Source organism: Lacerta agilis, chromosome 6 (genome assembly GCF_009819535.1).
Source record: "Lacerta agilis isolate rLacAgi1 chromosome 6, rLacAgi1.pri, whole genome shotgun sequence".
In the NCBI taxonomy this organism is placed as follows: Eukaryota; Metazoa; Chordata; class Lepidosauria; order Squamata; family Lacertidae; genus Lacerta; species Lacerta agilis.
Genome location: NC_046317.1, coordinates 66,806,216 through 66,828,359, shown reverse-complemented (window position 1 = coordinate 66,828,359; position 22,144 = coordinate 66,806,216). Strand labels below are relative to the sequence as shown.

At 45.2% G+C, this 22,144-nt stretch overlaps 1 protein-coding gene across 1 annotated transcript in view; it reads left to right on the top strand.

Moving 5' to 3' along the window:
- The window catches only part of SNTA1 (syntrophin alpha 1), a 65,463-nt gene extending 44,094 nt beyond the window's left edge, over window positions 1–21,369 (top strand). The window contains exons 3-8 of the mRNA XM_033153275.1: window positions 9,753–9,948; window positions 10,774–10,981; window positions 13,857–13,987; window positions 17,176–17,372; window positions 18,457–18,644; window positions 20,267–21,369. Of these exons, the coding sequence (XP_033009166.1) occupies window positions 9,753–9,948; window positions 10,774–10,981; window positions 13,857–13,987; window positions 17,176–17,372; window positions 18,457–18,644; window positions 20,267–20,359 (1,013 nt within the window). The 3' untranslated portion in view covers window positions 20,360–21,369. The remainder of the gene's footprint in view (window positions 1–9,752; window positions 9,949–10,773; window positions 10,982–13,856; window positions 13,988–17,175; window positions 17,373–18,456; window positions 18,645–20,266) is intronic.
- Window positions 21,370–22,144: the final 775 nt, after the last annotated feature.

The window sequence follows — 22,144 nt, the reverse complement described above, 5'->3', positions numbered from 1 at the left end:
TGGACCTAATGGCCAAGAATAATAGCCAAGCAATACCTGGGGCAAATTTGTGGATATCTTTCAAGCTTCCCAGAAGAAAATGGTTACTGGTCATGGCAGCCAAATGAAGCCTCCATATTTGGAGGTATTATCGCCACATAGGAGATGGTTTTCATCTTCATTTCTTACCGGTGAGCTTCCAGTGGCATTTGGTTGGCTGCTGATGGAAACGGTATTGTAGATTAAATGGATCTTGGTCTAATCCAGCAACAAATCTTACGTTAGAATTATAGAATCCTCCTATATATCCAAGTAGATCCTTTGCATACCATATTAGCACATGCAGCCCAGAGCTGGGATAAGCCATTGTGCCATTTTGTATTCGCAAAACCTTACCAGTACAGTTTAGCTGGAACTGATGGGCATGTGACAAACACACTACAGTGCAACCTGCGTCTCCTGTTTCTGCCTGAATAAGCTTTTGTCTAGAGAGAGCTTGCTCTTGTCACCCCATGTGCCTGTTTTATCCTGATATATTTCTGTAGCTGTCTTTGATTTACAAGCAGAATGGAACCTGAGGTCACTCTGTAGCAGTTGAGCAATCCATTTGGAGGAAGAAGGGGGGAAAAAACCTGAAAATTTTCACACATGCTTCTGATTCCATTCTGTTATTATTATTTGTTTCTTTTTAAAAAAAAATCAATTAGTTTCTAAGCACTGTAATCATCACTGGCAAGTGCTGTCTGCCTGGAGTAATGACTTGGGAAGAAATCAGAAGAAATATCAAATGTCTGAAAGAGTGGGGCTGCTATTTATAGCAAGAGGCAAAGAACATGAGGATCCCTCCCCCCCCCCCCGCTGTCGCTCCCCCCCCTCCCCGTCAGCTCCTGTCCCACCCAGGCTCTGGGATTTGAGGCTTCAGTTGTGAAACTCAATCCTGCAGCAGCAGCTTTTTTTTTTTTGTCCCTTTCCAAACGGTGCCCGTACCCTTTTATAGAAGGTTCAATTCTCTGGTTAAGTGTGTGAGGTCAGCCTGTGCTTGTCATTCCCAAAGCTGGCTTGCGTGACGGTATGTACTCAGAAGAGACTCCTGCAGTCCCAGGAAGAAAGGGTGCCTTGGGGTAAAATAAAAACCAAAACCACCCGCTCAAATGAAAACTAAAATAACAGCGTGAGTTAAGAGAATAAACCCTTTGTGGCCCACTTTTAATGTCCACATCAAAACGCTCCCAAGTTGATGTTATAGTTAGGGTTGCTTTCTATGATATAATAAAGTAAATATTTTACTGCTTGGAGCTGTTGTAAGAGAAAATCTAACAACAGAGCCATAGACCATTGCATGCAATGCAGGAGTTTTGTTTTTTTAGAGAAGAGACTATACCTAAAGCAGGTTTGTATATCTTCCACCATCAAAAAGCAAGTAGGCTTTAGCAAAGCCTCCATTGGTGCCAATGAAAACCACAATAAAAAATTCTTTCCAGTAGCACCTTAGAGACCAACTAAGTTTGTTCTTGGTATGAGCTTTCATGTGCATGCACACTTCTTCAGATACACTGAAACAGAAGTCACCAGATCCTTAAATATAGTGAGGGAGTGGGGAGGGGTATTACTCAGAAGGGTGGTGGGAATGGGTGATCAGCTGATAGGTGTGGAAAACCTGTTGATGACTCTTAAGGGCTGCAATTAGTCTTGCAGGGAAATGAAAACCAAGTAAAAGCTGGCTGCTGCTGCTGCACGGGAGCTCCAGGAGATATTTATTGCCATGCTGGGGGGGGGCTATTTGGGGAGGATCAAGGATAGGGATAGAAGGGTTAATGCCACCCTTTTCCATTTCCCCACAATTAGGCTTCTTACATGACTCCATTGGTGGCAATGGGATCTCTTTAAAGTGCTAGTGCTTAAGAGAGGCCTGGGGAAGTGTGGGGAGGAGAAATGAAATGAAGAGAGAAAGAAATTGAAAGAACTGGGTGGATGGAGAGTTTGAATGGGTGTGGGAGGAGTGGGGTGTGTGGCTTTGGTCCACCTGCAAGAAGATTCCCACTGAGGGAATGTGGCTCTCTGGCTCTACAGGGGTGCCCAAACTTTTTCCAGAGAAGGCCAGATTTGATGAAGTGAACATGCATGAGGGCCGACCAAAGTTGCTGAGCTTTTTTAAGGATTTTACCCCAGGACATATACTGCCACGGGGGCTGGATTTAATCGACCGGTGGGCCAGATTAGGCCCCCAAAAGGGACTTTGGACATGCCTGCTCTAAGAGGATCCCCACCCCTGGTCTAAACACAAACTTAAAGCAAGAGCAATTAAGCCTCCTAACTCATTTTCACCAAACAAAGAAGCATGACTCTGTATTGGAACTGCTCTTATATTTTTAAAAAAACTTTTATTATTTGTGTGTTTGCTGCCCAGAGCTCCTTAGGGAGGAATGGGCGAGATATAATGTAAGAATAAACAAATCCTTACTAAAAAACCTCTGATACTTTCTCTTTTGTGCTTTAACAGGACCTTGAGGTTTCCTGGGCACAGAGACCGAGTCTTCCCACTTGCAGGGTCAAGCTCTTTGTGAAAGTGGAAGGGGCCTGGAAAAAGGTGCCCGGCTGCTTTCCCTCTTAGGCAGCGGGTTTCATGGCTTATGCCTTAAAAGAAACCACAAAACAATACAGCACGACATTCCCAAGGAGGAGTTTCTTAAGATAGAGGGTAAAGGTGGACAGCAATAACATCCATCAAACTCAGGGGAGGCAGAGGTGAAAGTAGGGCCAGTCGGGGTCAAGTTGGGATGAAAGACATTTCAATTTAAGTGTTGCCTCTGGATGTGGCCAGTAATTGCTGCTCGGGTTTAAGGCTGACAAAAGATGAAATACACCGGTAGCAAAGGAATGCGGGCAGGAGCGGGGCAGGTACTCAGCAGAGTTTCACTGCAGAGCAAATGAGCGTGCGACACATTAAGACAACCCCCTCCCCCAGCGAATATCCCTATGTTTGAAGACACATGCCTAGTGCACATGGCGGGTGCACACTAGTGTGAACCCTGTGCTTACAGGCACAAAACTTCCTCCCCAATGGCATGAATGTATTGCTTATTGGTTGGCGTGGTTGTGCTTCTTGCCAGCTGTATACCTGTGTGCTCTGGCCTTCAGAACTGTGCAGCCTCCAGCCAGTTCCACTTCCAGACATTTGGCAAGACCCCCTCCCCACTATTATTCACACCTGTATCACTCTTGCCCTGTTCACTTTCCCTCTTCCTCTGGGCCTGATCCTTGCGGCTACCTGGAGAAAAGAGGCAGCAGATTTTTTGGATGGGGGCTGGTTAGTTCTGCTATGACTATGCATGCCTCTTCGGCAGCAGGGGAACTGGCAGATGCAGCCAAAGCAGCAGGATTTAACCCTGCTCATCAGCTAATGGGCAGAAGTTGAATCTTGCTCAGTTTAGCTGTGGACACCAGTTCCCCTGCTGAGAACAGGAACACACAGCTGTAGTATAGCATGCAGCTATTTGAAATCCCTCTTGCAAACTGCCCCAATCTGTTTTTTCAGAGGATCAGAGAGCAGTGCAGACCTGTTTGAAAAACAGCTTACAAACAGCCGGATCTGCTTTTTGAACCCCTGAAAACCAGAGGTTTAAAGAGCTGTGCAGGGCTGTTTGAAAAAGGGCTTTTAAATAGCCCATGCTGAGCTTTGACGTTCCAAAAATCGAGGCTTCCACTGACCTCAGGTGTTTGACAGGTGGGTAGCCCCACCCACCTGTCAGATTTAGCCCAGCAGGGCTAAATAAACAAAACCTCTCCGTTGTTCCTTTTCTTGGGCCGCTACTTTCCTTCCACGCTTGGCGATCATCGTTTTACTATGAGACTGTGTTTCGTAAGCTGCCTTGAGCTTGTGGGGTGAAAAAGGCCAGGGAAGCATTTTTCAGATATAATATATATATAACTATTTAAAAGGATTTAAAAGAGAAACAGTTGGTATATTTATGCACACAGAGAGATGTTGCTGTTTTAAAAAGAGATGGTAAACAATACCTGCCACGGTCTAGAGCACGATCCTCCAGTATGCGTCATAGATGGTTGACGCAGCTTGAGAGAGGGAGAGGAACAATTGGCAAGGTGCTTCTGAACATGAGAGCATTTGACTAAAGCGACTGCTTTAGGAACACAGGAACACAGGCCAAGGCTTTGGGTGATTGTTGCTGCTGCTTTTCCCCAGGAGAAGTTTGTACACTTAGAAGCGAAAGAAATTCAACCTTGCAATTTACAGAGGAGTTGGCAAAGGGGAGCAAATCCTCCGCTGTTGCCTGAAGAATCAGTCCTTCAGAACATTGCCTTAACTCGGGGATGAGGGACTTGTGGCTCACCAGATGCACTTGCATAACCACTGACCATGCTGGCTGGGGCACCATCTGGAAGGCCACCAGATCCCCATCCCTTCTTTCCCTAGATCAGCTGCCCCTTCTGCCACATTCCCAGCCCAGACGCTTTCCTGGTAAGAGAAGGCAGATTTGGACCACAGTGCTGGTTGCCAAGGGTCTGCGGGCGAATGTATCCTCAGATATTTCTGACCTGATTGGCACATCTTGACCATCCTTAGTTTTACTTTTCTCAAGAAGAAAGTCCAATGATAATATAACCAGTGCTATTTTTCTAGGAAAAGAGGTTCTGGAAATCACCCCATTCTCTTAGAATGGCAATGGCGCCCACCTGAGAGGTGCCAGAACTGAGTTCCGGCGAGTTTTGGCTGAGAAAAAGCCCTGAATATAAAAGAAGAGGAGGAGGAGGAGGAGGAGGAGGAGGAGGAGGAGTTTGGATTTGATATCCCGCTTTATCACTACCCTAAGGAGTCTGAAAGCGGCTCACAATCTCCTTTCCCTTCCTCCCCCACAGCAAACACTCTGTGAGGTGAGCGAGGCTGAGAGACTTCAGAGAAGTGTGACTAGCCCAAGGTCACCCAGCAGCTGCATATGGAGGAGCAGAGACACGAACCCGTTTCACCAGATTATGAGTCTACCGCTCTTAACCACTACACCACACTGGTATCAAGAGCAGTACTTGATGGCGAACTGTAGAAGCAATTCCATATTAAGCACACCACCCAGTAGAGATTGTATATAAGGAATCACAAATGGCCCAAGATGCATTGGGTTCCAGACTCAGTTTTTGAAGAACAGACATCGCCATTTTGTAGCCCTCTTTGCTTCGTTGGCTGTTTCGGTAGAAGCAGAAGACACACCAGGTCGTCAGCACAACTGTTAGTATGAACATAACTGAAAGGGTACGATTTCCCGAGGCAGGAGTAGATAAGCTGTCTTATAATGATTCAAACAATGGTCCATCTAGACATAATACCGTTAACACTGACTTGCAGTGGGTTTTCTAGGATTTTAGGTGGGGGTCTCTCCTAGCTCTACTTGGAGATGCCAGGGATTGAACCCTGGGCCTTCCGCATGGAAAACAGATGCCTTACCCCCACAGCACTCCCCCTAATAAATGTCTTCAGCATGCACGCTGAATAAGGCCATACTAGTATTTGCAGGGGAGAAATGTGCAGTCCCCTTCCCTTTGCGGCAGACCACAGCGTTGGCTGTTGTACAGTCAGCAGCCTAAACCATAAGCTCATTGAATGGGGCTGGCACCGTCAATACAGAAGTTGCACAACTCCAAAGGAAAGAGCGACACATGGAAACATTTGGGGTTAATCTGAGGAAAGCTTGAGTCATTGGCCAAGGCTACACCACTTCAAAAAGGGGCAATGCTGTTCGGTTAAAGCAGCCCTTTGCTACAGAGAGATGCTCCAGAATTGTTTGTGTGCCACTACAGAATTCCAGGCTCCGGGCAAACTGACTGAATCTTGGTTGCTGCTTTAGTAACCAATATGTACAATTTATTCCATTCTCAAAATTGCGCATTTGGGCATAGGGCTAAGAGGTTTGGAGGTTTTTTTTTAATGCACTTCCCAGTTTGGTTCATTTAAAAAAAAAAAAGCCATTGGCAAAAAAGACTCCATTAAGTGCTGAATGCACAGGTTTGGGAAATATAAAACACAGGAACATGCAAAATTGAACACATCTCGCTTTGGGTGGCCAGCACAATAGCTGCCATCTGTGCAGTATTATGCATGCAGTATTAAAAGGAACAAAGGTCTCTTGAACCATTAATGTAATGGCCAACACCTTAAGACTCAAAAGTGATGGAAAAGATCAGTGTGTAAATAACAGATTTCACATCTCCATGTTCCTTGATTGATTTGGATCAAGTATCTTTCATTTATCTAACGTACTGTTTGGGGTTATGGCTGCTGGTTGTGTTCATTTAAAAATCTAGGGCTACAGAGGCAAGCCATAGTTCTGTTTAATCACTATGATCCTATCATTTATATAGCACTTTTTGAATGCTTTCGAACAGCTTTTCATATAATGGGCGGTTTTTAATGCTAGCCCTACTCAAGGTACACCCATTGCAGTAAATGGACATGACTAACTTGAGCTCATTAATTTTAAAGGGTCTGTTCTAAGTAGAATTTAGTTGAATGCAACCCATTATCTTGATATCCTAATGATGATGATGATAGCAACAACAAAAATTTCCAGGCTAACAAGTTTTATTATTTATTCCACAGGCTACTGTCCACTTCATTAGTTTACACCAGGCTTCCTCAAACTCGGCCCTCCAGATGTTTTTGGCCTAAAACTCCCATGATCCCTAGCTAGCAGGACCAGTGGTCAGGGATTACGGGAATTGTAGTCTCAAAACATCTGGAGGGCTGAGTTTGAGGAAGCCTGGTTTACACCATAATAAAATTTGTTAGCCTTTAAGATGCCACAAGACTCTTGACACTGTTGCAACAGATTCAACAAGCATGGCTGCCTCTCCAGCGCTTGTAAGGTGGGACATTGTTATTGCCCTGGTGGCTGGTGCCCCTTGGAAATGGTGGGGCGGAAGGCAGGGAGCCCGACAGTAGGTGGGGTCAGAGTCCATGATAGGCTGAGCCAATGACAGGGGAACCAACGAGTTCTACATTTGTCCCCCGTCCTCCTGAGTTCTTCAAGCGCAGCACTGAGATGGAGGAAGGGGAAGGGGACAGGCAGTTTCATTCCCCGGACTGGTTGCAAAAGACAGGCAAGTGGGGACAAGTTGAGGGTGGGCTGAGGTTGGGGGGGGGGTCAGTGCCTAATGGAGCAGTCTCCACTGCCTGATGCAGAGAAGGGATTATAGGCTGGGTTAGGCCACGTTGCAAATTCTGCCAGAGCAAATCTCACATGACCTGCCACTCTTCCAGCCCTGCTGTGTCACACCCTTCCCCCCCCTCACAGATCCTACACTTGCAGTTTCCCCTGCAGTACCCAGTTTCTGCTGCGCTTTGCCCCACTTCCAGTTAATATGATCAGAAGTGTGTTGCTCTGCGTACCTGAGCTATTTCTCTCTCCTTTATATGAGCTGATCCACTGCAGTGACAGAGGCTCCCACTGGACCACACTTGGAGCAATCTTGGCTGGCATCCCGGTGCCTTTGAACAGCGTGTTGGCTGGCGGTCGGAGAACAGCTTGCACAGGCGGGAACATTTATCCGACGTATTGGGAACAAGTGTAAAAAGTAATCTATTTAGCGCACTGTCAGATATCTGCCCCGGCTACCCTTGTTTCTTCACGGTGCCCCTCATCGCTTTAAATAGTAGTTGCGCTGATTGCAAAGTGATAGGCTGAGAACTGCGGACTCGGCTTTGAGGTCCAAACTTAAGGATCCGCTGCAGCACTTACTCTGTTTTAAATAGTTGCCATTGAAATAGGATCCTACGTCCATTCCTCTGGGGGTTTTCCTGTCTCACAACCAGGAAGAGCAGGCTAGGCAGCCACTGCACACAAGTCAGAGCACACAAACAGTGCACTGAAGAGATAGGAATCGTCTGGCATATCACAATATATAGAGGACATGCGCAGTTAGTGCAATGCGCTCTATGTGGGGCTTCCCTTGCTCTTGACCCCGGAACCTGCAGGACGATTGCTGACAGGAGTGAGAACCTGTCAGTATATAACACCTCTGCTCAAAGATCAGCGCTGGTTGTCGATTTGCTGCTGGGTCAAGTTCAGGGTGTTCATATTGGTATATAAAACCCCTTGCAGCTTGGGACTTGCGAGATCACCTTACTCCATATGTGCCCACTCAACCGCTTCGATCTGCAGGCACTGGCACCATTACAAGCGCCACAGAATACTTGTTCTGTGTTTGTGATAAATGAATGTTTTGGTGTGGCAACACCCACATTTTGGAACTCACTACCTGTTGGCATTAGGCGGGTGCCTTCACTATACTCTTTTCGGCCCCTGCTAAAAAACATTTTTGCTTAGGCAAGCTTATCCAGACACATAGTCTGTTGACCTGTGTTTTAGTGTTTTTTTTTTTAGCTTAGCATTTATTTTGATGATTTTTGAATGTTTTAAATAGTTGTTTTTAACTGCTTCTCCACCCCCCCGAAAATTTCCTTCTTTTATTATTTTTGCGAACTTCTTTGAGGTGCCTTGTTCTTTTTAAAAAAATGGTGAAGTGGTATATAAATTTTGTGAAATAAATACTGGTGCACAAGTATGCTGCTTATCTGAGGCAGGCAAGATCTTGAAAAATTCAGAGTTACTTGTGCGTTTGGTGCACTGAATAGGAAAGCTGTGTGTTCTTATGGGTGTACCACCAACTAGAATAGGGAACACTGGGGTGAAATATATATATATATATGTGTGTGTGTGTGTGTGTGTGTGTGTGTGTGTTCCAGTAGAACTTAAGGCAGCAACATGGAACACCACAATCAGGTTCTGGAAGTATTGATTTTGGCATGAAGTGAAAGGGGCTTGGGTTTTAGATGCCATCTGGCGTATTTGCATAATCACTTTGGCATTTTGAGAATATGGGCTGAGTGGATCTGTGCAGAATTTTTGGCTTGTTTGTTTGTTTGGCATGTGATAAAACCACTGCGTGATTGACTCACCATGTCTGTAGCTAGAAACTCAGTCTATATTTACCATGCCATTGCAGAGCTGTAAAACCTTCCCTGTGTAGGTACAGGTTCACTTGCAAGCTTTTCTGACTTACATCTTGGAACAATGACATCTTTGTTTGCCATGTGTGCTCAAGATGCCACTTCAAATTCTGCTCTGCATTGTGTTAGATGTGGGGCTGCCTTTTAAAAGTGTTTAGTGCAAACAAATTAGGCTTGCTAGGGATGGATTTTTTTTTTAATCTCCATGTCAAGCTTATCTGCATGGATATTTTTTTTTTCTAATTACTGTCTTGTTTCTTCGTCTTGACAAGAAATGAAGCTGTTGTTGTTTTAACCCACCCTGAAATAGGTGAGAAATTACTTTTAATTTTGATTTCTCTTCTGTGCTAAGAACCCTAGCAATACAACGGTACACCACAAACCAAAAATAGGAAAAGTGCAGAGTACTTTGTGTTCTTACCTGCATTAAAGACATTCTCACCTTGCACAGCCTATAATTATAGGGTGGTTTAAAAGGAGAGCAAATTCTGCTCTTGGATAAGGAATTCTGACTCTGGATAAGGAAAACATTCAGATTTCCAACTCCCAAAAGAAAAGGTCAGGAACAATCTTTCACTTAAGAAACCTTGCTGATGCTAGTCGCACAGGGTGTTCTGGGAAGCACCTGTGAAATCTGCTTTAGTTCGATGCCCAGACTATAGATCACTGGAGAGTAGCAGGATTGGAAGCAACCTGTTACAGACGTACCTGGAATTGTACACCTGAACGTTCTGTGTGTTGGTTTTCTCTTTTCCAGTGAAATACATGAAGGAGATCTCTCCCTATTTTAAAAATTCCTCATCTGGTGCAACTGTAAGCTGGGACTCTTCACCAGCCTTTCAGAAGCAAGCTTCACCTGCTCTCTCCCTCCGAGACCTCAAGGAAGGCAAGAACATCCCCTTAAAAATGTGCTACATATCACGGAAATGTCTCCCCAGCGATCCAGAAAACAGGTAATGCTGCAATTCCCTTGACTTTTTCTCATTGGTGTTATGCCACCTGTAGAGGCATTTGTACATCAGAGTTGCACTTTGGCATGTAATCTTAACTGATCTGTGTGGTTGCAGGAAAATGGAATAAAATATACAGAACGCCTTTCTGAAAGCTTGTACCCACAGCCTTTTTTCCCTTGTATGCTTAAATTTGTAACCATCCGCATTACTGAGATGTATTTTAAAGTGCTTTGAATGCTCAAGATGAGCTGGATCAATCCTATTAACTGTGTCAAATGAGTGGGATTACATCAATATAATATTGTGAGTCCACCCTGCATTGCAAATTGTCTTGGGCTAAAGATGAGACCTAAAGGTGGCCATGGCTTTCAGTAGCACCACATGTAAGAACCACTGTCTCCAAAGCAAGGGCATTAGTAGAGCAAAGACTTGGAAGCCATAGCATGGCAGATCCAGGTCAACTCCACCCCACCTACCAAGAGACAGGGCAGGGCACCAAGTCCTGATCGCAGATACACCTGAAACTGCAAGCCCATGTAGACAAGAACAATCCCCACGAAGGCTTTGGAACTAGGGATAGGGCAGAATTTAGCTTCAGTCCACATTGAAAGGTTTGTAAACACACTAAATTTGCACCTCTCAAAACAATATCTGCACCAAAATGCATTCATCCTTCGGAATTCGTACTTCTCTTGAGTTTTGCAATGCATCAAAATAGGGGGCAATGTTTGCAGAAATGTATATTAGGCAAAACTACATGTAGCAGTTTGTGTCTGGGCTGTCAGAAGGGTTTCATTCTCAAGTTAAGGGAGATTCTTCATGCAGATACCTGGAAGTGTGCTCAGCAGATGGACGGATCCCCTTGTTCCTTCGAGCAAAAGATGAGGTGTCTGCCCAGGCGTGGTTCAATGCCATTCACAGCAACATCAGTGCCCTGCTGCCAAGAGTCAAAGAGGAGCTGAGGACCTCACAGTCTGGAGTCACTGTTGCAGGAAGTAGAGACATCAAGCACGTCGGTTGGCTGACCGAACAGGTAATGGTGATCTTCTTGGTTTGAACTGCACTGCTCATGGGGATATATATATGTCTGTAGCTACCAAACACAACTTGAGGAAGGCAACGCAATCCCTAGGCAGTCCTTGGCCAACAAATCTTATCTCAAATTATGCCGGTGTGTGCATGTTCTTAGTCTGCACACTATCCCTGGTTTGAGTTGTATAATGTTTGAAGTAGGGAGACTTGTCCAAAGCGGCTGTCTTTCTTCTTTTATTCCACTTGTGCAAATGGGTGCCTAATAAAACATCTGTGGGAAAGTATTTTTTTATTGACCTACAGGGTAATCCTATACATCTCTACTCAGAAGTAAGCCCCGCTGAATTCAGTGGAACTTACTCCCAGTTAAGTGAGCATAGGATTAGTTATCAGGGCTGATTTGGGGTCCTGCAGAATTCATTGTATTTGGTCACATGAACATTTGAGCCCTTTTCAGGCATTTTGCCTGATCAATGAGAACTAGATGCCTATAGGTGCACCCAATATCTCCTGCAGTGCCTCTAGGTTTGGTTTCTGACTCGGTATAAGGCACCTAGCTTCCCATCTCCCTGGAAAGAGTCCATATTATACTGAAAATTCACAGTGAACAAGAACTGTTCTTAAAATGGGAAAAATAAATAAAGGAAATGAATGGAAAAAAGCTCAGATTCATTATAACTTTATCTTTTTGTCATTCCTAAATCCATACGTCAAGAGTCCCCTCCCTACCTCAGAAAAGCCTCTCTTATTTGTGTCTGAGGATTACATTCCCCGAACAATAACCTGCCATAAGAATGGCAAGCATATCCATGGACTTCTGATTCACACCTGTCCTGTACCAATCAGTAGTGGTCCCCTCTCATGCTTTTATTTTTGAAGTAGTTCCCGGTGCTAAACAAAAACACCCGTGCTTCTCCAGACCATGCGGCCTACTTTACAGTTGGTTGTTTGTTTGCTCCACATGTGTAAGAGGAGATTGGTGATCAGTAGGTGGCTTTTCCTAATAATAATTTTCCTGATATGATTAGTATTTCTGTCACTTTTCGGTGCACCAAGTAGTGCCTTAAGGGTTCTCATCTCATCAAACTGAATGAGTGGCTGAATGGATTCAGACAGCCACTTAGCAGCCTGGTCACATGGCATCCATTTGTGACTGTGGCTGTTGCATGGCAAATAGATGGTTAGGTAACAAAAGCTTCCTATGGCCAACTTGGCATCTGCATGAGCTGCATGAGCCGCCCAAGTTGAGCCCACTCGGTTCGCAGCAGAGTAGGATCTCATCTTCATCAAAACCCTGAACGGTAATCCACTGCACCCACTGCTGGATCTTTAATGCTGCTCTTCTCTAGAGCTCCAGCTGAGCATCTGGCCTATGTAAGTCACAGCTGATTTATATTTAGGCAGAAACTCCTGTCTCCTTCGATCTTACGCATTTTTATAAACACGCACATGGGTCCAGGAATACCTTGGTTTGGATAACAGCCGGCTTTTACATTTCTCAAAAGGGAGAGCTTGCTTCCAGATGACCTGTTTCTTCAGCATCCATCTTGATTTGTTTGTACAAGGTTTGCAGAGAAGTTCTACATTGGTTGTTTATCGAGCTTTAGTTTTAATGTGTTTGTGCGGAGGTTATGTGATTTTGCCCAACGTCCTTGTTATCTGGCGCATTTCCCCAACACTTTTCTTCCAAAATCGAATTTTCTCCTCCTCCCTAGGTGTTAGAGTCTGCCACATACATTACCACAACATCACAGGTGCTGCTTCCCCATGACTTCTTCCAATAAGGTCTGTAAGTTGAAACCACCTGAGTTGGGTCAATTGTATGGCTCTTCGTCATGCGATCATTTCTTGCTCCACCTCCAAGGAAGGAGCTACAGGACTTGCCCTGTGTGTATGGTTTCAGCATACATGTGTTACCTGGGAAAGGAAGAAATCATGGAGAAGTGGTTCATATGCCACTGTGGAAATGTCTGAATCGGACTAGAATGTATACAAACAATATTCATATAACCATCTCCATTTGAGGGTTACATCACTGGAAGACTATAGACAACTGTGTTCTGTCAGTTACAGAGTCTGCTTGATAGCTTCCAGGTGCGATTGAAGGATGTGGTCGTCCATGTGTCTATAGGGATGCTCATGGAATGTAAACGTCATGAATCTTGATGAAAAATGTCCTTTGCCCCTCTTGGACTTGTGCACATTGGAACTTGGCTACCCACAATATTTCATACTTGTCTGGACGTTGTGATGCAGTTCTCATCAGTTTAAATGATTCGAAAGAGGCATTTACATACCGATTTTGCTAGCAATTCACAGATTAATACAGAAACAGAATAGAATAGAATTACGGGTGAAAACATGCAAACGTGGCACAGACCAGAAGTAGTTAAAGCCACCCATCCTTCTTATAAACGCCTATATTATGGATGAGGAACCTGTAGCCTTCCAGATGTTTTTACGCTACACCAGGCCTGACCACTTGTCATGCTGGCTGAGGCTGATGGGGAGTTGGGGCCAAAAACATTAGAGGGCCAGAGGTTCCCAACCCTTGCCCTATAAGCCTTGCCCTATAATGTCCTATAACCCTTGCCCTATAAACCCTTGCCCTATAATGTCTTGGACGAAACTGTTCCTACACACACCCAATCAAGTTCTTAGGGTGTCATCTTTGCTCTGGAGTCCGTCTGCCCACCAAGTGATATAAATCGGCTCCTGTACAGAACAGGGCCTTCTCTGCACTGTCTCCATAATTAAGATATTCCCAAGAACAACACATCTACCCTGCTTATAGTGTTTCTTCTTCCCCTGTTAGCTGTGACAATTTGAGTGTTTCCGTCTGTTCTGTGCTTCTGTGACTGTTACTTTGTTCTCAGCTCCCCGGCGATGGGACAAAGAATATCCTGGCCCTCCTCACTGAGAAGGAACTTCTCTTCTATAGCAGCTTTCCGCAAAGCAGAGAGGCCTTGAATAAGCCAACGCACAGTTTCCCTCTCATCGCCACCAGGTAATGCAAGCCGCAGTTTTGGAACATGCATGCTGGTCTGCTTTCCTGTTCCGAACTTGATTGGCTGGAGTTTGTAAAAGCTTCTTTCTGAGTCACAAAGTCTTGGCTCCAGGGATGTCATCCTCTTTAACTCGATACGCTCTTTCTTTTGCGTGATCTCTAATCCTCTCACTGTCACTGCTTGGACTGTGTCGCTACAAACAGAGCTCCCCAGCAAAGAGGAGGAGGAGGAGGAGGAGGAGGAGGAGGAGGAGGAGGAGGAGGAGGAGTCTGGATTTGATATCCCGCTTTATCACTACCCGAAGGAGTCTCAAAGCGGCTAACATTCTCCTTTCCCTTCCTCCCCCACAACAAACACTCTGTGAGGTGAGTGGGGCTGACAGACTTCAAAGAAGTGTGACTAGCCCAAGGTCACACAGCAGCTGCATGTGGAGGAGCGGGGAAGCGAATCCGGTTCACCAGATTACAAGTCTAACGCTCTTAACCATTTACACCACCCTGGCTCCCAAGAGAGAGCTTGTATGCAGTAAACAATTTTCTCTTCACTCAGTTATGATGGTTAAAAAAGTGGTCCCTTCCCATTTCTTATGGATGGATTCAGGAGCAAGCCATCATATAAAGGCTGTCCTAATTCCAACGTTTTGAAAACTTCTCCATTTAGGGGGTTGCCCTTTCCTTCCCAAGTTGTCGTGCACGATCCCTTCCCCAACCTGGTGTTCCCCTCATTCCTGAGCATTGACCATGCTGTCTGGAGCTGATGGTAGACCAAAACAGTAGGGAAGCACTTCAAACATGTTAGGGGTGCATTCAGACAAGGGCAACATTGTGTCCGTTTTCCTGCTGATAATGCTTGTGCTTCTGTCCTGTTTTCTAATGTTCCACACATGCGTGCTTCTGTTCCCCCATAGATTCCCTCATGAAAGCAGCAGGAAAGAACTGTATGCTAATATGCCACCCCAAAATTTGTCACTTTACTTATTTATTACTGTTATTATTAAATTTGTACACCACCCTTGATCTGTAGATCTCAGTGTGGTTCGCAACATAAAAATACAACATAGAAAACACAAGCTACGCGATGAAAACAAAGACAAATGAATAGCCGCCCCCCTCCCGATTACCCCCACGACTTCCCAAGTTAAGGGGGCTGCAATTTCCCCCTGTAAACAAAGACAAATAAATAGCCGCCCCCCTCCCGATTACCCCCACGACTTCCCAAGTTAAGGGGGCTGCAATTTCCCCCCTGTAATCAAATAACGCAGAATCGAGCAGTAAACATGTGCTACACTGAGAGCCAGTGTGCTGTAGTGGTTAAGAGCGGTGGACTCGTAATCTGGTGAACCGGGTTCGCATCCCCGCTCCTCCACATGCAGCTGCTGGGTGACCTTGGGCTAGTCACACTTCTCTGAAGTCTCTCAGCCCCACTCACCTCACAGAGTGTTTGTTGTGGGGGAGGAAGGGAAAGGAGAATGTTAGCCGCTTTGAGACTCCTTCGGGTAGTGAAAAGCGGGATATCAAATCCAAACTCCTCCTCCTCTTCTTCTACATTCCATTCGTTTTCTTGACGGCTTTTGAGTCATACAAAAAACTCAGATGTAGTGCGGAAATTAACTGTTAGGGAAATGTTGGGGAAATGGAACAAGCTGAGGTGTGAATGCGGCCTAGGAGTGATACAGCTAAAAAGATGTGAGTGAAGTGATCCTGGTGGCTGGCTAGTGGCTCTTGGTTTATCTCCCCTTGCCATGTGTGGTCTGACTCCCTCTGTCAAGTCCTCTTTCCTTGTCAGACAGTTTCCTTAACTCTTGCTTAGTAGCACTCTCTAATCTGAGTTTATGTATGTTAGTCAAAGTGAAGAATTTATGAGTGATCTTACTCGGGGATAAAAGAACAGCATTTAGGAAGGGTCTGGGCTCTGTCCTACCATGCGGTTCCTTTTGAAGAATCATTTGTATGCCTTTGTATACCAAAAATAATATGCAGCCATCACTTAATGGAATGGTTTGGTTGGTTTTTAAAAAATGGAAGTTTAAGAAACTGGAGATTGGGGGGGGGGTCCCCTTCTGTTTGAAGCATTTCTATGGTTCTGCTGCCCCCTTGTGTTTAGGGTCTGAAAACAGACTAGAAATACAAATTTACTGCTCAGTAGAAATATACTGTATTAAAGAAAGGATTTTGCCTTTTTTCGATAGGCCTGTGTGTGAGAGAGGGGGGGGGGAGAGGGATATGTTTCACAAAACGTACTTTGCTCCATGGATGGTGTTTCTGGGCAGTTGGTGGTGCAAGTTGAGTTACGGATGTTATTAGGGTGAAGTCTAGTGGCCATTATGTCACACAACTGTTCTAGTGACAGAACAAGACACCAAAATAAAAGCGAGGCTTTGCCACCGAGTGTACATTTGATAGAGGGCTGTGGCCAATCCCACTTGCCTTCAAGATGCGCACACAAAAACCTCTTGCATGCATATCTTTAAAAAGTGCCATAAATGAAGCAGCCCTGTAATCCAGCACAAGTCCATGGGTTGACGGGATATTGACAATATACAGTCGCAGGTAATGCAGGCTGTTGACCAAGCACCGCAGGTTATAATGCAGCACCTTGAAAGCAGACATGCATGTAAGAATTCCTATGGGAAAATCTGGATTTGGGTTTCCAGACTCAGTATGGGATAAAGCTCTGTCCTGTGCCTTTAATGCAAGGGTGGGGGTGCAGATCCTGGATTCCTCCACTCTTCTGTGGTCCATTTTGACACCCTGGAGGGGTCCACCCATCTGACAAATCCCCCGATCTCACTAGAAAGTCAAGTTGCCAGTTTTTCCTTTGAAGTGTCCAGCCAAGCTTGGAGTTACCACCACTCAGTTAATTGGCACTGACTTCAGCTCCCACCAGCGCAAGACACCATAACTAATGTCGGAGATGATGGGATTTGTAGTCTAACAACACCTGGAGGCTGATGGGTTTCCCACCTTTGCATTAGGCTTTGGGACAATAAAATGTATTGGACTTCAAACTACCACACGACCCCTTGGTATATTTAGACTTCTCTGTGTATCATACAATGCACACTCGGTTGCTCGTTGTGCATTAGCCAAGCCCCAGCAGTCTCAGGCTGCAATATTGGCTAACTGGTAATTTGACCATGGAAAGAGTTTGTTGCACTGAAAGGCCCTTTCTGACCCAATTCCTACAGGCTTGTGCATTCTGGCCCATCCAAGAGTTCTCTCCTCTACGACTCAGAGCTCTCGTTTGCTTTGCGGACTGGAACCAAGAAAGGCGTAGAGACGCACCTGTTTAGCGTGGAGACGCACCGGGACCTGGCCACGTGGACAAGGATGCTGGTAGATGGTTGCCACAACGCTGCTGAGTGTGTCCAGGAAGTGTCGACAGGTCAGGAAGCAAGTGGAGCTTCACACATGGGAACTTGAGGCTTTCTGGGGAATGGGAATGAATCCATGGGCCCATTTGCTTGGGGGGTTCTCCAATTTGCCAATCCGGCATTGTAGACTGACCTAGAACCAAGGGTTCTTTGGAGAGAAGCTACTCTACTCTTTAGTCCAGCACCACAAGGCATGACTGGGTAAACTGGGTTAGGATAGGAGACTGTTATCCCAGTGTTACTGCCACTTCTAAGCTCACCATATGTGAACTATCTGCTGGATAGTTTCTTTACTCTTGAATAATGGGAGAGTAGCTTAGATGACAGATCTTTGCCTTGATTATAAAGAGCATTTTTTATTTATTTATTATTATTATTATTATTATTATTATTATTATTATTATTATTATTGCTTTCTGGTCTCTCCATATCAGCCTTTCTCAACCTTGGGTCCCCAGATGTTTTTGGCTTACAACTCCATCATCCCTGACCACTGGTCTTGCTACCTAGGGATGATGGGAGTTGTAGGCCAAAAACATCTGGGGACCCAAGGTTGAGAAAGGCTGCTTCCAAATGATTATAGCCAGCAAGGGATGCAGGTGGTGCTGTCGTCTAAACCATGGAGCCTCTTGGGCTTGCCAATCAGAAGGTCAGCGGTTCAAATCCCTGTGACGGGGTGAGCTCCCGTTGCTCTGTCCCAGCTCCTGCCAACCTGGCAGTTTGAAAGCATGCCAGTGCAAGTAGATTAATAGGTACTGCTGCGATGGGAAGGTAAATGGCATTTTCATGCACTCTGGTTTCCGTCACAGTGTTCTGTTGCACCAGAAGTGGTGTAAGTCATGCTGGCCACATGACCAGGAAAGCTGTCTGCGGACAAATGCCAACTCCCTTGGACTGAAAGTGAGATGAGCACCACAACCCCATAGTCGCCTTTGATTGGACTTAACCGTCCAGGGGTCCTTTACCTTTTTTACCTATAGCCAGCAAGAACTTGCAGTAGGTTTCCGTGTCTCAGCATCAGTCCATTCTCTAGAAAGCAAAGTTCAATGCCAAGTTCAATGCAGGCTTTTCTCTTTCTCCACCTCCCGTCCCCAGCATGCACATGGAATGGGAGAGACTGCACGTTGTCCATTCACATCGAGAAGGGTTTCACCATCTCCACCCTGGAGCCAGGCCTCACCAAAGTCATTCTGCTGCAGCAGCCTTTTGAGAGGCTACAGATGTCCTCAGACGACGGGGCCAAGATGCTTTACTTGGACTTTGGCAGCTCAGAAGGAGAGATTGTGAGTTCCCTTTCTTGCCTTGTTCCTGTTCTGTGCTCTTCCAATGAGTTTTCAGGGAAGCAAGTGAGATGTAATATGTAGGAAGCAGAACCCGCTGTATTGTGTCCTTGGGGTATTTCCTGAGACCCTACCTGCCCGCAGCCTGTCTCGCCAGAGTGGTGCATGCTCTAGTTATCTCTCGCTTGGATTACTGCAATGCACTCTATGTGGGGCTACCTTTGAAGGTGACCTGGAATCTACAACTAATCCAGAATGCGGCAGCTAGACTGGTGACTGGGAGTGGCTGCCGAGACCATATAACACTGGTCTTGAAAGACCTACATTGGCTCCCAATATGTTTCCGAGCACAATTCAAAGTTTTGGTGCTGACCTTTAAAGCCCTAAATGGCCTCGGTCCAGTATATCTGAAGGAGCGTCTCCACCCCCCATCAATCTATCTGGACACTGAGGTCCAGCACCAAGGGCCTTCTGGTGGTTCCCTCGCTGTGAGAAGCCAAGTTACAGGGAACCAGGCAGAGTGCCTTCTCGGTACTGGCACCTGCCCTCCCACCAGATGTCAAAGAGAAAAACAACTACCAGACTTTTAGAAGACATCTGAAGGCAGCCCTGTTTAGGGAAGCTTTAAATGTTTAATAGATTATTGTATTTTAACATTCTGTTGGAAGCCGCCCAGAGTGGCTGGGGTATAAATTTGTTATTGTTGTTGTTGTTGTTGTTCCTGGAGCTGGATAAGAGTTCCACAAACAGCGGCTGATGAGAAACTGTTGATACTGATAATTGCCATTATTTGCACATTGCAGAATCTCACGGGGGGAACCGAGGCTTTAGAATGAGCATTTAGAATTCAGGGAAAGAAGTGACAGGGTATTAAGTGGCCGGATGGCTCACAGAGGTTGTCTCTGTGGCATGAGTCTTAAGCAGAGGCAACATGGCAGAAGAGCATGGCTCAGAGGAATAGAGTAGGATAATGATCTGTTGCTTTAAAGCAGAGATGGGGAACTTATCTTTCCAGATGTTGCTGGAACACAACTCTCATTATTCATGGCCATTGGTTATGATGGCTTGGGCTGATGGGAGTTAGGAGTCCAACATCTGGAAGGCCACCAATTCCCCAGCCCTGCTTTAGAGTCAGAAAAGGCTGCCTTGTACCGAGTGAGAATATTGGTCCATCTCTCTTAGTATTGTCCATACTGACTGGCAGCGCCTTCTGCAAGGTTTCAGATGGGTCTCTCCCATCCTCTCCTGGAGATGTCAAGGATTGAACCTTAGACCTTCTACATGTACCACTGAGCTACATTCCAGGCTCAGCGCAGTGGTAAACAGGGCTTGCCATCTTAGGAGAGCAAATAGGGCTTTGCTTGAATGTAATTTACAGGTCCTGAAAGGGGTATGTGCTGTCCTGGACTTTGAACCCATCATTTTAAACTCAAATGGGCAAAGTCTACTGGGCCTTTCAGAAGGCTGCTGAGGGTCAGGGTGACAGCCCAGGGTGGCAGCATGCTTAGTTTTTGGAAGTGATATGTTTGTACTAAGCACATAATTGTCAGGCATGGGTTTGTTTGGTCTTGTGAAATGCTCTGAACCAGCCCCTCATCACTGTCAATGTTCTTCCTTCATTGCAGCAACTAGATCTTCATTCCTGCCCCAAAACCATTGTCTTCATCATCCACTCATTCCTCTCTGCCAAAGTGACCCGGCTGGGGTTGCTGGCATAGGGACACAGGGCAGAATCTGGAGAGAGGCAAGACTCCATGTGATCTATGCACTACGGCTATGCCTTCATGGCCAAAGCACATTTTTAAGAATGCCATTACAGACTGGAACAAGGACAACGGTTGTAATGCATCCACAGCCAAAGGAAGCCAGTAGACTTCCAGGACGACTGATGGAAACTCATGGACAGGCAACTGCCTTGGCACGCAAGTCCCAGGATGGACAGCCCATGCAATAAAAATGCTCCTGTAAAGTTGCCCATCAGCACGTGATGTTCCTAGAAAAAGAAAGAAAAACCATCACAAGCTTGGAAAATATGAGACTGCTGAAGATGTCATACCAACCCAGTTCTGCCGTCACATTAGTGCCTTGAAGATGATATTTTATATATATATATATATTAAAAAAATGTTTGTATCGAGGTTTTATATTTATATAGCTCAGTTTATGAACCATAAAGGGATGCTTACAGTGTTGTTTGCTCTGCATTTGTCACGACCATTTTACACTCAAGACTGCAATGCTGTGCCCATCTGTGTGGGAGTAAGACCTGTTTAACGCAGTGGGACTTACTCCAGAGTAAACATGCATAGGGGTTGAGTTGAAAATGTAGTAGATTAAGCCAGATCTCTTCATTACCTGTAACACATATAATCTGGGGGTGGGGTGGGAACACCTCTTAAGCCATTTGTCTTGACATGCAGCCGGCATAAGCTGAAACATGGCTACATGTATTTGCCGATTTATCCAAACTTTGGAGATAAGTTACAGAAGCCATAATTAAAAAAAAAAAAGATGCTCGAGTTGAAAAAGATCAGGAAGATGATTTTTATTCTTTATTGGTTTGCTAACTCTTGACACCTCGATTTTTGTTTGCCAGACATATGTTTTAACCGGAGGTGCTCTTGAGCGGGGGAAGCAATTAGTTTTATGAGCTGCAAAATCATGCATGGAATTATCTTTATTATTTTGTTTTCCTTTTGCGAAAATAAATACAGATTACTAAAGATGACTAAAGCAGAGTTTGTTTCCCTATCTGAATTGAAAACAACATTTGGCGTTGCCCACCAAGCCTGAAATTTACCAATTTTTGACACAACAGTGGCTTTCTCATCTCAGTTTAATTTTAATTGGCATAGCTTTTTGGCTGCTTCCCGTATACATGACTATTTTCAACTAATCAGAGTCCTGTTGTTCAGTAATGTTTGGCTCTGGTAAAACTGCCTACATTACATTCACTCTTTGCTAATCTTATCTGCTCTTAATTCATTTCTTAAATACTTTTTGCGGGGAGGGGGGGATATGGGAATTCAGTAATTGGTATACCTCCCCAACACAGCACGACACATACCTTACATGTATCATTCCTAAACAAGCTGTGATGCTTGCCACTTACATGACTCTTAACGCAACCAATGCTCCTTGCATGCCTACAGACATTTCAGAGGTGTTCGTTTCTGCTGAAGGGAACAGTGGGAGGGACAGGAAGGTGCTACCGCCAGCAACTGCCTTGCTACATGGCCTTGTTCATCATGAAACAGTCCACACCACAAACGCAGAACACTCCAAAAGCATCTCAGGGAATTCCAGCCAGCTTCTCACCAGCACTCCTATTAGGCGAACAGGAAGAATTTGCTCACTGCAAAACCTAAGCAAGAGAGAGGACATTTATTGTAGCAGAAGGGCATCAAATAAGAATTCTCTACCCTGAAAATAAATGCCTCCTTGAGGAATTCAGAATGCAAGTTCAAACGACTTTTCACCAGGTTCAGAAGAAAGTAGGGTTG